This window comes from Vairimorpha ceranae, assembly GCF_000988165.1.
Source record: "Vairimorpha ceranae strain PA08 1199 chromosome Unknown NODE_53, whole genome shotgun sequence".
NCBI classification, from domain to species: Eukaryota; Fungi; Microsporidia; family Nosematidae; genus Vairimorpha; species Vairimorpha ceranae.
In genome coordinates, this window is record NW_020169348.1 from 17,612 (window position 1) to 30,346 (window position 12,735).

The following is a 12,735-nucleotide window of genomic DNA, read 5'->3' on the forward strand; positions in this document are numbered from 1 at the left end:
ACTTTATCATTTATTTATAAATAAATTAATATTTAATAAATTTTGTATTTTAGCCCTCTAATTTAATTATGCCAGAAGTAAAAAAGTCAGTGAAATACGTTACTCTGCATTCTGAAAACATTGAAAAGTATAAGACAATTATAAGCCCTTTAAATGATGACTATCTTTTTTTATTTGATATTGACGAAACACTATTTCAATTTGAGAAAGAATTTAATAAAGCTGAGATTGCTTCATGGAAAGAGGTTTTTTACAACTTGCAAAAACAGACTTCTGAAACTAGAAGTTTTCACGAAATCTTGATGAGTTGTCCAATGTGGGGTGGTGGTTTTTATAGAGCCTTTGAAATTACAGCCAAGAAGGCTGATGACTTAAGAGGTTTCTTTGATTATAAAAAATACATTTCAAAAGATGAATTATTAAAAAAAACTCTAGATAGTCTTTCTTGTAGAAAGTGGTGTTTTACTAACGGATTGAAATGTAGAGCGGAGGCCATTTTACAATGTTTAGGCATTGAAGAATGTTTTGAAGGTATAATTTGTATTGATGACAACGAAATGGGAACTAGAGGAAAACCTTTTGATTTTGCTTATAATTTTGTAGAATCATTATTTAAGATTACAAAAAAGGATAAAATATACTTTTTTGATGATAATAAAAATAATGTAGAAAAAGGGAATACCTTCAACTGGAATACTTTTTTAATTGATGAGAAAACAAATCTAGTACAATTACTTGATTATTTAAAAGAAAAACTGAATTTGGAAGTTGAACGCTAAAAAATTAAAACAGTTTTATAATATTTTTTTATTGTTAAGTCAGGAGTTTACTACACACACAAAGAATTAGACTATTAACGTATGAAAACTTTTGCTATTATCTTTTAAAAATATACTTCATGACTCCTATTTTATCAATTGTGTGTTTATCTACAGTTAAATTATTAATCTTTTAAAAATAAAATAGAAATTCGTGCTATAAATTGCAAACTTATAAATAAATGTACAGTCAAAATATGTTATTTGCAATTTAAAACTTAATAAGTGAAGCAGAATAAATTAAAATATAGTTTACAATCTTACTTTTTTAATATTAATTCGATTTTATTCTAAAAATTATTTTTTCTAGCACAAAAAATAACTTCTTTTATTAAAAGCTTTTCATTTAGTACTAAAATTTTTTATTTTAAAAAACTACTTTTTTACACAACCAATAACTGTTTTATTTTAAAAAACTACTTTTTTAACACAAAGCTATGTTCTTCATATAAAAAACATTTTTATTTAGTACTAAAATTTTTTATTTTAAAAACGCTTTTATTAAGTAAAAAAATTTTATCTATATTATTTACTCAAAATGCTTACTAAAATCCAAAATAATATCATCTGCTAAAGAATCTTTTAAACTATTTTTCAAAAATCCCAGATGACCTCCGTACGGCGTGACAACCAATAAAATATTTTTATTCTTTAAACATTCAGTCTTATCGATAATAAACTCAGGAATAATAGGATCATCTTTAGAATTTAGTATTAAAAATGGTATTTTAATATTTTTAAGATGTCTTACACTCGATTCTTGTTGATAATACTCATTTAGTGATTTTATATTAAAAATTTTCTTAGTTAATATTGTATCTATATCTCTAAGACTTTTACATTTAAATAACAAATCTAAATCTACCGCATTTTTAAAGATCTCTTTATTACGTTTTATATATTTAAAAAAGTTGCGTGTAAGTATATTATTTAAAAATCTTTTTCTATAAATCCACTTTTCATTCTCCATCCATTTTTCAATTTTAAAAAAATCAAAAGGTAAACAAATAGCCCCGCCTTTTATAATTCTAGGATTTAGACACTGATTATCTCCTAAATATTTAGTAACCCAATTACCTCCCATACTAAATCCATAGATTTCTAAAGAGCCACCAAAATTATGTAAAATGAATTCTACAGCGACATGTAAATCTACAGTCCATCCTATGTGAAAAAAGATGGAATTATTAAGAATCTCTTTAGTACCACGTGCATTAAAACAAAATATTCGATAACCAGCTTTTCTAAAATGATGAGACAGTCCAATAATATATTTACTATTGCTTGATCCATTGAATCCATGTACAAGTAAAACATTTTTTCTTATATTTCTCTTAATAATAGTACATTTATGTTTATTATTTATACAGTAATATTTTTTATCATTGTTTTCTACAAAGAAGTCATCTTTGTCAAATAATAAATTATTTTTTTCATCTATAATATTTTTATCACTAATCTTTAAATTAGTTTCTTTTCTTTTTGTTGTGATATCATCACAAACATCAAGAATTATCTCACCATCATACGGCACTTTCAACCTATAACTTTTCCTAGAAATGGGTTTTACAACACGATGCAACTGTAAATAAGACTGTAAAAAACCTACATTTGTAAATAAATATGCTTTATAAGATTGGTGTAAACTTTTCATTTTTTTAATATATTTTCCTTTACTTGAATGATATTGTAAAAAGGGTTTTTTTGGATATCTTAAAAATGTATACAATACATACAAAATAAATATACTATACTTGTTTAGATTTATAATTTGTTCTAAAAAATTCTTAAAAATTAATATCATTTTTAAGGGGGTAATGTTTAGAAAAATTACAAATTCTGATGTAAATATTTATGAAAAAATCATTTATTTATAGAAAATTAACATATAAATAAAATTGTCTTATGATATGAATTAAAATACAAAATCTAAATTGTTTATTAATTTTATATCACTACAGTACTGTTAAATATTTATGTATCAAATATAAATAATCATAAAATGTTGTAAAATAACATCTTAAGCCTATAATACTAATTACTGTTCTCTTCTAACATTTTTTTATATAACCTTTCTACCTCATTTACTTCTATTTTGTTTAAATTTAACATCTTAAGCAATTTATATTCACAATCTTTCTTTATTGAATCTAAAAGATCCTTATTCTCTATATTAATTCTATTAATAATATTTTTAACTGTACTAAGATAATTATTATTATTAACAGTCATTCTTTTATGTGCGGTAGTAGCATGTAAATTTGTATTTAAATATTTAGTAATCTCATTAATTATGTTTAAATCTATTTCCCCTTCTTCTATAACAACATGTGGATTATCATGTTTTGCCTCACTAAGCTGTACAGAACTGATAATACAATATCCACATTCTTGTTTTTTTACTAAACAATATATTTCATATCTAGATGGTTTTAAATCACAGTTCAGTAGAATATATAATTTATTATGAGACATGTTTGATAATATACTTTTTGTTTCATTGAACTCATTTTCGTGTATTTCAATATCAAAAAATGAAAAATTTTTCGTTAAACACGATAGTAATTTTTTAGCATCATTTAACAAAATTAGAACAGGCATTTAAGGGTAAAAAAATATGACACAAAAGAAAAGTTAATAATTTTAAAAAATCTTTTTTATAATTACGATCAAATTGAAGCTTATATTCAATCGATCACTCTAAAGAAAACTCTTGAAAGTGTTGGAGTTCAAGCGAAGAGGAATCTGACAACTGAGAAACCTAAGTGAAAGAGAATCTTACACAAAATTTAACCCATGTGGAAGTCATATTTTGATAACATAAAAATTGATAACTAATTTAACCTTCAAATAAAACATTTATTATTGTATAATTACATACGTAAATAAATATGATTAAATATTTTTATTTAAAGGTTAGTATTTTCTTTTATATTTGAATTATTGCTTTAGTGACACCATTGAACAAATTTAATGGTAGTACGTAAATAAGAATGATTAAATATTTTTATTTATAAATAGTTTCAAAATTTTATTTACTATGACTTAGCGAATCTAAGTGTAATTTTTTTAATAATTTTTAATGTGAAATTTAATATTTTATAAACGATAAAAATTTTTACTTCTATATAATATTACTTTATTACAAGGCGATCTAAAAATTTATTTTTTTGTATTTATACTGATTTATAAGTACAAAAATAAATAATCATCATTAGAAATATTTGACTTACAAACTACATCTTCTTCTAAATACTCGTATATTTTATAAAGTAAAAAATGCTCTTTTTTCTTATTAATTTTTATTTTAGTATTCTGTATAGCCACTAATAACTCTACCACTTTACAAAACTTTAATGATGCTTCCGTATGATTTTTATTGTTATTTGAATCTTCAAGATCTTTCAGTATTGTATCAAATTGTGGTATTATAACTTTTTCATAAGATATATTTACTTTAAAGATACTCGAATACTTTTTTAGTTTATTTAATATACTCTGATCCAACTTGTGCCTTAAAAAAGCCTTTTCAATACACTCCGCAGAATTAAAATTTTTTATTCTTAAGAGGTATTTTAGAGTTTTTAAAAAATATATGTGATATTTATCTTCTTTTAATAAATGGCTTATAAAATTAATTAATCCTCTATTTTTATTCCTAAGGTACATTAATTGCGAAGTAAGGAGATCGGCCGGTTTAACATTCTGTAATAGTAAAATATCTAGATTATTCAATAGCTTAGACAGAGATCTAGGATTTATCTTTAAAATATTCATAGATTCTGCTTTTGATGCCTTATACATAAATAGTCTAGGATTAGTTTTCATTTTAAACATGTAATAAGAATAAGGAAGACATGTAAGTGGCCAGTATTTACCGTTGTATTTTTCATCTTCCAAATTTTTTTTTAATAAAATATTATTTTTTTCTTGATGTATATTTAAATTTAATTTATCTACTTTCATTTCTATTGTCTTATCCTTATCTTCTTGTATATCATATTCACCGTTAGGTGTATTTTGATCTTTACTTTCTTCATTCATGTTTTGTTCATATAACTCGCTTAACAAATAGTATACCCTCTCAGTTCTATTCATACACAAGCATTTTCTTTTTATTTATGTTACAGTTTTGGAGCATGTTTCAATATGTAACATTGTTTTATCTTACCTATAAAAATAATCTGTTATTGTTTTGTTATGATTATCATTCTTCTTGTAAGTAAAGTATTATCTTATGTTGTCTCCAAATACGATCCAGAACTAGCTTTAGGTCAAAAAGAGATTGTCGGGTTTTTAAAAGAACACAATAAGACTGTGGACGTAAAAAATTTTGGTGACCTATCTTTTATAACGTACAATATGGAAAAAAAAGAAGCACTCAACTCAGTTAAACAAACAAATGAACTAATAAAACTAGTCGATAACACCCATGTCCCTGTTATCTGTTTGCAAGAATGTGAATTGGATCAATTAAAAGAACTATCAACTAGAATGTTACCCCATTACGGCATAGCAGAAGGCAAAGAATCGAAGGTAATAAATCCTACCAATGGAAATGAGACATTTTTACCCATTTTATATGATACCGAAGAATTAAGATTTCTTCAGTCTGGCCGTTTTAAAACAAATGATCCTGTTGTTAAAAATACGTACGCTACATGGGCGATATTTAACCACGTCAAAAAAAACTTGGATTTTGTAGTAATTAATATTAATCTTTACAGTACTAAATCTCTAGTTGATTCGCTGGAACTAGCCTCAATTTTGTATGACATAAATGCCACGCCTAGTATTAAAAATAAGATAATTTTTATTTCAGGCACCATTAATGGTATGTCTGATAACACAAATACACTTATAAACAAAGGTTTTGTTAAATTAAGCAATTATAATAAAAATGATGGTGAACTTAAAAATACAATGAATACGTATATGGACGTTTTAAATAATATTGAGCGGGATTTTATATTAGCACTAAATACTAAGACGATAAAAGCACAACCGGTATACAGTTCTGTGTTAAGATTGTTTAAATATGGAGCTAGATTTCCAGTGCATAGTATTGTTACAATTAATAACCATTAAATGAATTAATTTTAGATTTTTTATTTTTATTGGAAATTTTATTGTTATATTGATTTAACAAACAAACTAAGTAAAAATTTACAATAAAATAAATGACACAATAAAAAATAAATAGTATACAACACAAAATTAAAGACTTTGTAAATTAAATGTTACATTTATTATAAATACAAAGTAGTAAACTGTTACAACCCCTGCTCTTTATAATCCTTCCTGTGTCATTTTTTTATATTAATTTGTGATTTGGAATTATTATTCGCCACTAACAAACTCTTAATTAAACAATTGTCCATCGATTTTATCTTTTTTCTATAGTTTAACATTCTTAATATAAACTTTATATTTTAATTAAAAATCAAAACTTTTTAAATCAAGTTAGTAAAAATTTCTACAATCATGTTAATAACCAATTATATTTATGCGAAGATTTATGTGTAAACAATTTTAAATTAGTAATATTATTTTGCACAAAAATTATAGCTTCAAAAAGAAAATAAAGTTTTCTTGTTTTCGATTCAAGAAACGGTTTTGTCATGTATATCAATCTTCTGATATTCTCCATCATATATTTGATATTTTAAAAAAGTATTAAATAAATAAATCCATGTTTTTTTCCAACATCAATAAAACCACATCATCTTTTCTAAATTAATTTACTACTTAAAAAATTACATGCATAAAAGAATAAAATTATAAAAATTTATTTAAGCATATCAGCACTAATATTTTTAAATCCTCTTTCAATTTTAGCAGGACGAGGAATATTCTTCTGAAGGGATGTAAATAGTTCATGTTTCTTTCTAACAACTCTACTTGGAATAGTCCATTTTATAAGTTTAGGATTTATTTTTCTTTCCATAAAAGATCTTTCTTTTCTATTAGCAGTTAGCTGTTGCTTTCCATCATTAGTAATTTTTATAGTGGCTGATCCTTTTGGAACTGCTCGTCCAGAGTAAATAGAAATTCCATCAATCATTTTTAAGGGTTAAAATTTTAAATTATAGACATTAGAGAAAAATTATATAAAAAGACATTCATTTGTTCTGTAAACTGAAACATTGTCATTCACTTGTTCTGTAAATTGAAACAGTAACAATTACTTGTTCTGTAAATTAACAGTAACATTCACTTGTTCTGTAAATTAACAGTAACATTCAATTTTTGTAAATAAATGAAACAATGATTGCTGAAGTCAAACAGTTTAAAAGTGTGATTTATATAATTGGTCCTTATTCAAAAACAATCTTAAAACTCATGATGGTGTGTGCAATTGGTTAACACTAATTATAAAAGAAGTTTTGTCATCAATAAACATGTTGTCCATGAACCCTAATATTGACATTTACTTGTTCTGTAAACTACAATGACATTTACTTTTGTAAATAAACAGGATAATAAAACTTATTATTAAATTCTCTTATCATAATAATTGTATATGTTGCTTTTACTAATTATTTATAAAGATTGTAAATTTTCTAAATGCAGAAATTTTAATTTAAAAATCTTTAAAATAATTGTTATTAATAACTTTTTATCTTGCAGAAAAATATTAAAAATTTATAATAAGTAACAATAACACTTTTAAAGATTTTACAGTTATAAATGTTAAATACTTACTTTTTATAAACACATTAAATTTATATATTTTCTTTAAATACAGCATATATTAAAAATAATAAAACATATTCAAATGTATAAATAACTCATTCTATTATATTCCATAATTCCATGTACTTAATATTAAAAGATGTACATTGTTCTTTAAAAACGCTTTCCTGTCCTTTTCTCAGTGTATTTTGTATTAATATTCCATATTGTCCATTTTTACATCCAAAAGCCAAGTATTGCTCCGTACAAATGATTTTAATATCTTTTTGATTTAAAGTTAAAATATTTTCTGCATTAAAAAGAATTATCTTTCTTTTTCCATAAGGTTTAAGATCTAAATGTATATTCTCTTCAAAATACACACCTATAATTGAAGAATATTTATTATCTGTCTTTATTACTAAAATAAAAGGCTTATTTTTATTTGTAAAAGATGAGATAAAAGTTTTATAAGAAAATCCATGTTCAAATGTGGAATATAAAAGATTCCACTCTTTAGAATATTTATACCTCAGATCTAAAAAGCTTTGTATTTTTGCAATAATCTCTTTTTCTAATATTGTATTTGTATATGGTGACATGTTAAAAGTCAAGTTTGGTTTGTATTCTTTAATACCACATTGTTTCATAAAAATAACACAGAAATTTTTAAATTAAATATTAAACAGATCAATTATAAAAATGATAAAAAGTATTATTTTACAAATTAATAATTATATTTACATCTATACTAAGTTAATGAATTAAACTTGTTTAGTATTAATAAATATATAAAACTATATTTATGATATTTCAAATGTCACTGTTTTTCTTATATTGGTCTTAACTTAAATATATTTGCAATTGTTAAAATGCATTTTTAATGTATATTTTTTTCTTTATCTTTTATTAAAAATTAAAATAATCATAAGCTTATTGTATGTAATATTTGTAATTTACATTAAATATTGTAAAAGATTATTACGAGATTTAATAAATAATCTATTAGAACTAACACTGAGTTTAGAATTTTTAGATTATTCTTAACATGTTTTTTTATTAAAAAAGCTTCTGACTTTCATATTTTTACTTGCACTTTTAGAACCTATAAATAAAAATAAATCAATTTATGAACAAAAGAGAAGTTTGATAATGCATAAAGTGGGTACGAAATTATGATTAAGTGAAGTAATACTACATTTAAAAATTTACTAAATATTTAAAAAAAGATTTTAATTAAATAATACAAAAATAAATTTTTTATAATTAGATGTTTTTAATTACATTTAATATTTTTAATATTAAATGTAATTAAAAATTATAAAATTAACTCTATTAGTAATGTGTACGTTTATCGTATTAATTTTTAAAAATTAATTAAAAACAAATAATACTTTTTCTATTTAAAATTTTAGTATTGTTATTATTCTTGTACTTTTAGAAATTTAAAATTTATAATTATTTTATATAAATACAATTTCCTTTAACTTCTATGACATAGCATTGCAAAGTTAAAAAATTTGCTGTTCTAGTATTTAAAAAATTTTAAATTAACCCTTACTAAAAATGGCAAATGGATATAATGGATGGACAGCTATTGCTTTTGTTATAAATTGTATGTTGGGATCTGGTATAAATTATATGCCGGCAGTGTTTAATAATTCTGGTATTGTTTTGGGTATCGGCATATTATTTATTGTTGGTTGTTTAACTACTTTCTCAATATACGCTCTTTTTAGATGTTGTTTTAAATCAGAGGCTTTTCTTGATAATGTCGAATATGGTGGTTTAGGTAAATTGAAATACAAGCATTTAGGAATTGTAATCGAATTTACACTTTTGATTGCATCGATACTATCCGCACTTGGTTTTCAAAAATATGCTAGTGAACTGATAACAATTTTTATTTCTAGATTTTATTCAATTGAATCTCCTTCTTTTACTAGATGTTTAAATGTTGTTGTTTTAATGGCTACAACACTGATATTGACTGGTCTCTCAATGATACAAAATCTAAAAAGATTTAAAATACTATCTTACTTAAGTGTGTTTTGTATCTTTTCTTTAATGGTAATTTTAACCTTTTTAAATATATCAATACCTAATTTATCATCATATACATCTGTATCTGAAACTTCTTCTATTGATTTCAACTTTATATTATCATTTTGTATATTGGCTATGTCTGTACAAGCAAATATTCCTTATTTATACACAAAACTTGAAAATATAACGAAAAGTTTATTACTATTTATCGCCGCTTTATCGTCATTTGTAGGATTTATGGTGTATGGATTAGCAGGTGTATTAGGAAGTAAATTAACAGGATCTTCTATTGGCCATAATGATATTATAAAATACTTTTTAGATAAAAATTCTGCATTGAATTTATATATCGCTAATAATAATGATCTCAATCCATCATTTTCTAATCTTTTGGTGGGTTTAATACTATATCAAAGTTTATGTGCTATTGTTATTTTAATTTCCGGTTTTCCGCTGCAACTTGCACCAGCAGTAAGATTTTTTAAAAAATATTTACCGTTTAAAAACGCAAATATTAGCAGTACACACAATATTATAGTATTAATATTATTAACTTTTTTAACACTCATAAATATGATACCGAACCTATCTTTAAATTTAATTTTTGAATTGTTAGGACCTACAGCTATAGGCTTTTTGTGCTACTTTTTCCCATTTTTACTTTATTACGCTTATGCGGAGGATAAATCTAAATTTAAAAAAATGCTTGCATTGCTCATAATGTTATTCAGTGTCATTTACTCCATATATGGTGTTACCTGTGCTATTAAAAAGGCTTTACATGAATCTGAATACGATGGTAAAAAAAATAATTTAATTGATTTTGAATATTATGCTGAACAACTTAATTCTACTACGATAGCAAGTCCAACAATAAATTAAATAATTATTTTAATCTTTCATTTGATTTAAAACTTTTTATTGTACGTTGTTGTGTAAAATTTTTATAATATAAGTTTTATAAATAATATTTTTAATTTATATTTTTCTTTATAACTCGTAGATTTTTTGTGTATTTTCTCTAATTAAATCGGGTTTTATTTTATAAAAAAAATGTTATTGTCGCTCATATCATGCTTTCAGATTTATATGTTTATTTGTGATACTATTATTAACAATTCGACTAACAAGGCTGTAAATATATAAAATTTGTAAAAAATTTACATTAATTGTAACTTCGTAATTTAAGTATTATAGCATAGCAAGTTTTTTATATTAAATTTTTCATAAATGAAAAATCTGCTAGAAAATATAAAAAAATAAAGAAAATACGATCCATAAGAAAAAGGATTAAAGTAAACTATCCTCATTTAAGGGATTTTCTGCTAAAAAACGATTATTATGAATTGCTGAAACTTTGTTCTGTTTCAATTTTAGGATTTTTTAAAATTTTATTAATTAAATTTAAACTTTTAAAATACAATGTGCGTTAAAACCTTAAGACACATTAAAAAAAAATTCCGTACAAAAAAAACAAGAAACAATTTTAAAATTGTGATTTGTGTCCAAACTATGTAATCAAAATGTATGACAAATCTATTTGTATCAAATCTTGTTTTAAATAGGCCTAATCTGGTTTTTGGATTTTTTTTTTAAGAGGTACGCCAAAATCTTAAGACATTCTCTCTAAAAACACGTTTTATAATTTATAAATAATAGATCTTTTTGATATTGTTGCAATAAATCATCGAGTAATTTTATCAACTTAGTCTAGGCTATTACAAAATGTTTAAAAAAAATGTCTTATAATTAAAGTGATAGCTTATTAAACTCAAATTTTGTAATACAAACACATGTTTATTATAATATCTGTAATTTAATGTTTTTTGATTTATAAAAGAGAAGTAAAACTTCTTCAATGTATCTTTGAGACATGATGATTTTAATGTTTTTTTTTTAAAAAAATTATTTATTTTAAAATGAGCAAAGGAAAATTTTTTAAATTTACATGATAAAGGACAAGTTTATGCTTATTTATCAATAGGCAAAAATGCTAAGCAAATCTGTATATGTTGGGCAAAAACAGTACTGCAATTAGAAATCATCTGGCTTCAAAAAATGTAAGATAAATTAATAATAAAAAAGAATAGAAAAAAACACATTTTTAGAACAGTAAAACCAATTCAAGGAATGGATTCTAATAGAGCTATCTTTATTTCTAAAATTAAAGCAGATTTAAATTTATCAGCGTTACGATTTACTATTTAAAAGCGATTTAAGAAGATAGTAGCCCTGTATATAAAAAAATGAGACAGAGTCCGAGTTTGATCAAAATACATAAATTGAAAAGGTTTTGATTATGCTTTAGATAAAATTTTATGGAAAATTTAGTGGCACAAAGTAAAATTTTTTTGATGAAAAAAAAATTCTTTTTGATAGTCCAGATGGTTTTAAGTATTATTGGCACCATGAAACAAAGACGAAATTTCATATATTAAACATATACGGGGGAGGTGGCATTATTGTTTGGGGCGGTTTTTGTTCTAGTAAACAATTAATTTTACTAATTGGTAGTAATAAAATGAACAGAACTGCTTATTGTAAAATGCTTGAAATTTCTCTAGTAACATTCTTTATAGTAAAAATAATGATTTTAATTACGTAGATTGTGATTAAAATTATATTTTTCAACAAAATAATACACCTTGCCATCGAGCTTGTGCAATCAAGATATGGGCTAAAATTACAACATTGTTGCATGTTTTGGCTACCATTAATTCCATATTTTAATCCTATTAAGAATTTATGGATAAATAGCTTGACGCATTTTTCTCACCTTCGGTGAAAAATGGATTAATTTTCACCTATTAATTTTTTACCCTAATAAAAAAAAAGTTTACTAAAAAGGTTTTGTTTTATATAATTAGTTTAATTTCCAATGAAAGCTAAATGCAATTTTCTTTAAAAATTCTACACCGTAATACTCAGAATATCTATTAAGAATTTCTTTCATTTTATCTTCAACATTAATAGTAGAATCACAATACAGAGATTGTAATAGCTTATTTTCTGTTATTTCCTGTTCAATTATTAATTCTTTTAATATTAAAAAAAATGATGCTTGTTTTACCTTTACAAGACTGTTCAAATGCCTATGCATTTCTTCTATGCTATTTGTCGTCCTTGGTATTCCGTTTAAAGTTCTATCAAATACATTCCAAAAGCTTATAGACTTATTACTGTCATTTTCCACCAA

The 12,735-nt window shown here is 23.4% G+C and overlaps 10 protein-coding genes across 10 annotated transcripts; 3 read left to right on the forward strand and 7 right to left on the reverse strand.

Annotated features, from left to right (window-relative positions):
• Positions 1–68: 68 nt before the first annotated feature.
• On the forward strand, positions 69–779 carry AAJ76_5300017680 (pyrimidine 5 -nucleotidase; the record flags this gene model as incomplete). Its single annotated transcript, XM_024475945.1, has 1 exon — positions 69–779. One exon carries the CDS (start codon positions 69–71, stop codon positions 777–779), a length of 711 nt encoding a protein of 236 aa, XP_024330396.1.
• A 568-nt stretch (positions 780–1,347) lies between these two features.
• Positions 1,348–2,622, reverse strand: AAJ76_5300020233 (alpha beta hydrolase; the record flags this gene model as incomplete). Its single annotated transcript, XM_024475946.1, has 1 exon — positions 1,348–2,622. The coding sequence occupies one exon, from the start codon at positions 2,620–2,622 to the stop codon at positions 1,348–1,350; it is 1,275 nt and encodes a 424-aa protein (XP_024330397.1).
• A 230-nt stretch (positions 2,623–2,852) lies between these two features.
• AAJ76_5300021030 (hypothetical protein) lies at positions 2,853–3,419 on the reverse strand (the record flags this gene model as incomplete). The annotated part of the gene is made up of 1 exon (XM_024475947.1): positions 2,853–3,419. The coding sequence occupies one exon, from the start codon at positions 3,417–3,419 to the stop codon at positions 2,853–2,855; it is 567 nt and encodes a 188-aa protein (XP_024330398.1).
• A 585-nt stretch (positions 3,420–4,004) lies between these two features.
• Positions 4,005–4,916, reverse strand: AAJ76_5300022527 (hypothetical protein; the record flags this gene model as incomplete). Its single annotated transcript, XM_024475948.1, has 1 exon — positions 4,005–4,916. The coding sequence occupies one exon, from the start codon at positions 4,914–4,916 to the stop codon at positions 4,005–4,007; it is 912 nt and encodes a 303-aa protein (XP_024330399.1).
• A 102-nt stretch (positions 4,917–5,018) lies between these two features.
• AAJ76_5300022630 (hydrolase of the alpha beta-hydrolase) lies at positions 5,019–5,906 on the forward strand (the record flags this gene model as incomplete). The annotated part of the gene is made up of 1 exon (XM_024475949.1): positions 5,019–5,906. One exon carries the CDS (start codon positions 5,019–5,021, stop codon positions 5,904–5,906), a length of 888 nt encoding a protein of 295 aa, XP_024330400.1.
• A 394-nt stretch (positions 5,907–6,300) lies between these two features.
• Positions 6,301–6,471, reverse strand: AAJ76_5300024082 (hypothetical protein; the record flags this gene model as incomplete). The annotated part of the gene is made up of 1 exon (XM_024475950.1): positions 6,301–6,471. One exon carries the CDS (start codon positions 6,469–6,471, stop codon positions 6,301–6,303), a length of 171 nt encoding a protein of 56 aa, XP_024330401.1.
• A 135-nt stretch (positions 6,472–6,606) lies between these two features.
• On the reverse strand, positions 6,607–6,882 carry AAJ76_5300024493 (60s ribosomal protein l24; the record flags this gene model as incomplete). Its single annotated transcript, XM_024475951.1, has 1 exon — positions 6,607–6,882. The coding sequence occupies one exon, from the start codon at positions 6,880–6,882 to the stop codon at positions 6,607–6,609; it is 276 nt and encodes a 91-aa protein (XP_024330402.1).
• A 727-nt stretch (positions 6,883–7,609) lies between these two features.
• On the reverse strand, positions 7,610–8,143 carry AAJ76_5300025754 (oxidation resistance protein; the record flags this gene model as incomplete). Its single annotated transcript, XM_024475952.1, has 1 exon — positions 7,610–8,143. The coding sequence occupies one exon, from the start codon at positions 8,141–8,143 to the stop codon at positions 7,610–7,612; it is 534 nt and encodes a 177-aa protein (XP_024330403.1).
• A 916-nt stretch (positions 8,144–9,059) lies between these two features.
• Positions 9,060–10,421, forward strand: AAJ76_5300026671 (amino acid permease; the record flags this gene model as incomplete). Its single annotated transcript, XM_024475953.1, has 1 exon — positions 9,060–10,421. One exon carries the CDS (start codon positions 9,060–9,062, stop codon positions 10,419–10,421), a length of 1,362 nt encoding a protein of 453 aa, XP_024330404.1.
• Positions 10,422–12,402: 1,981 nt separating this feature from the next.
• On the reverse strand, positions 12,403–12,735 carry AAJ76_5300030346 (hypothetical protein; the record flags this gene model as incomplete). The annotated part of the gene is made up of 1 exon (XM_024475956.1): positions 12,403–12,735. The coding sequence occupies one exon, from the start codon at positions 12,733–12,735 to the stop codon at positions 12,403–12,405; it is 333 nt and encodes a 110-aa protein (XP_024330405.1).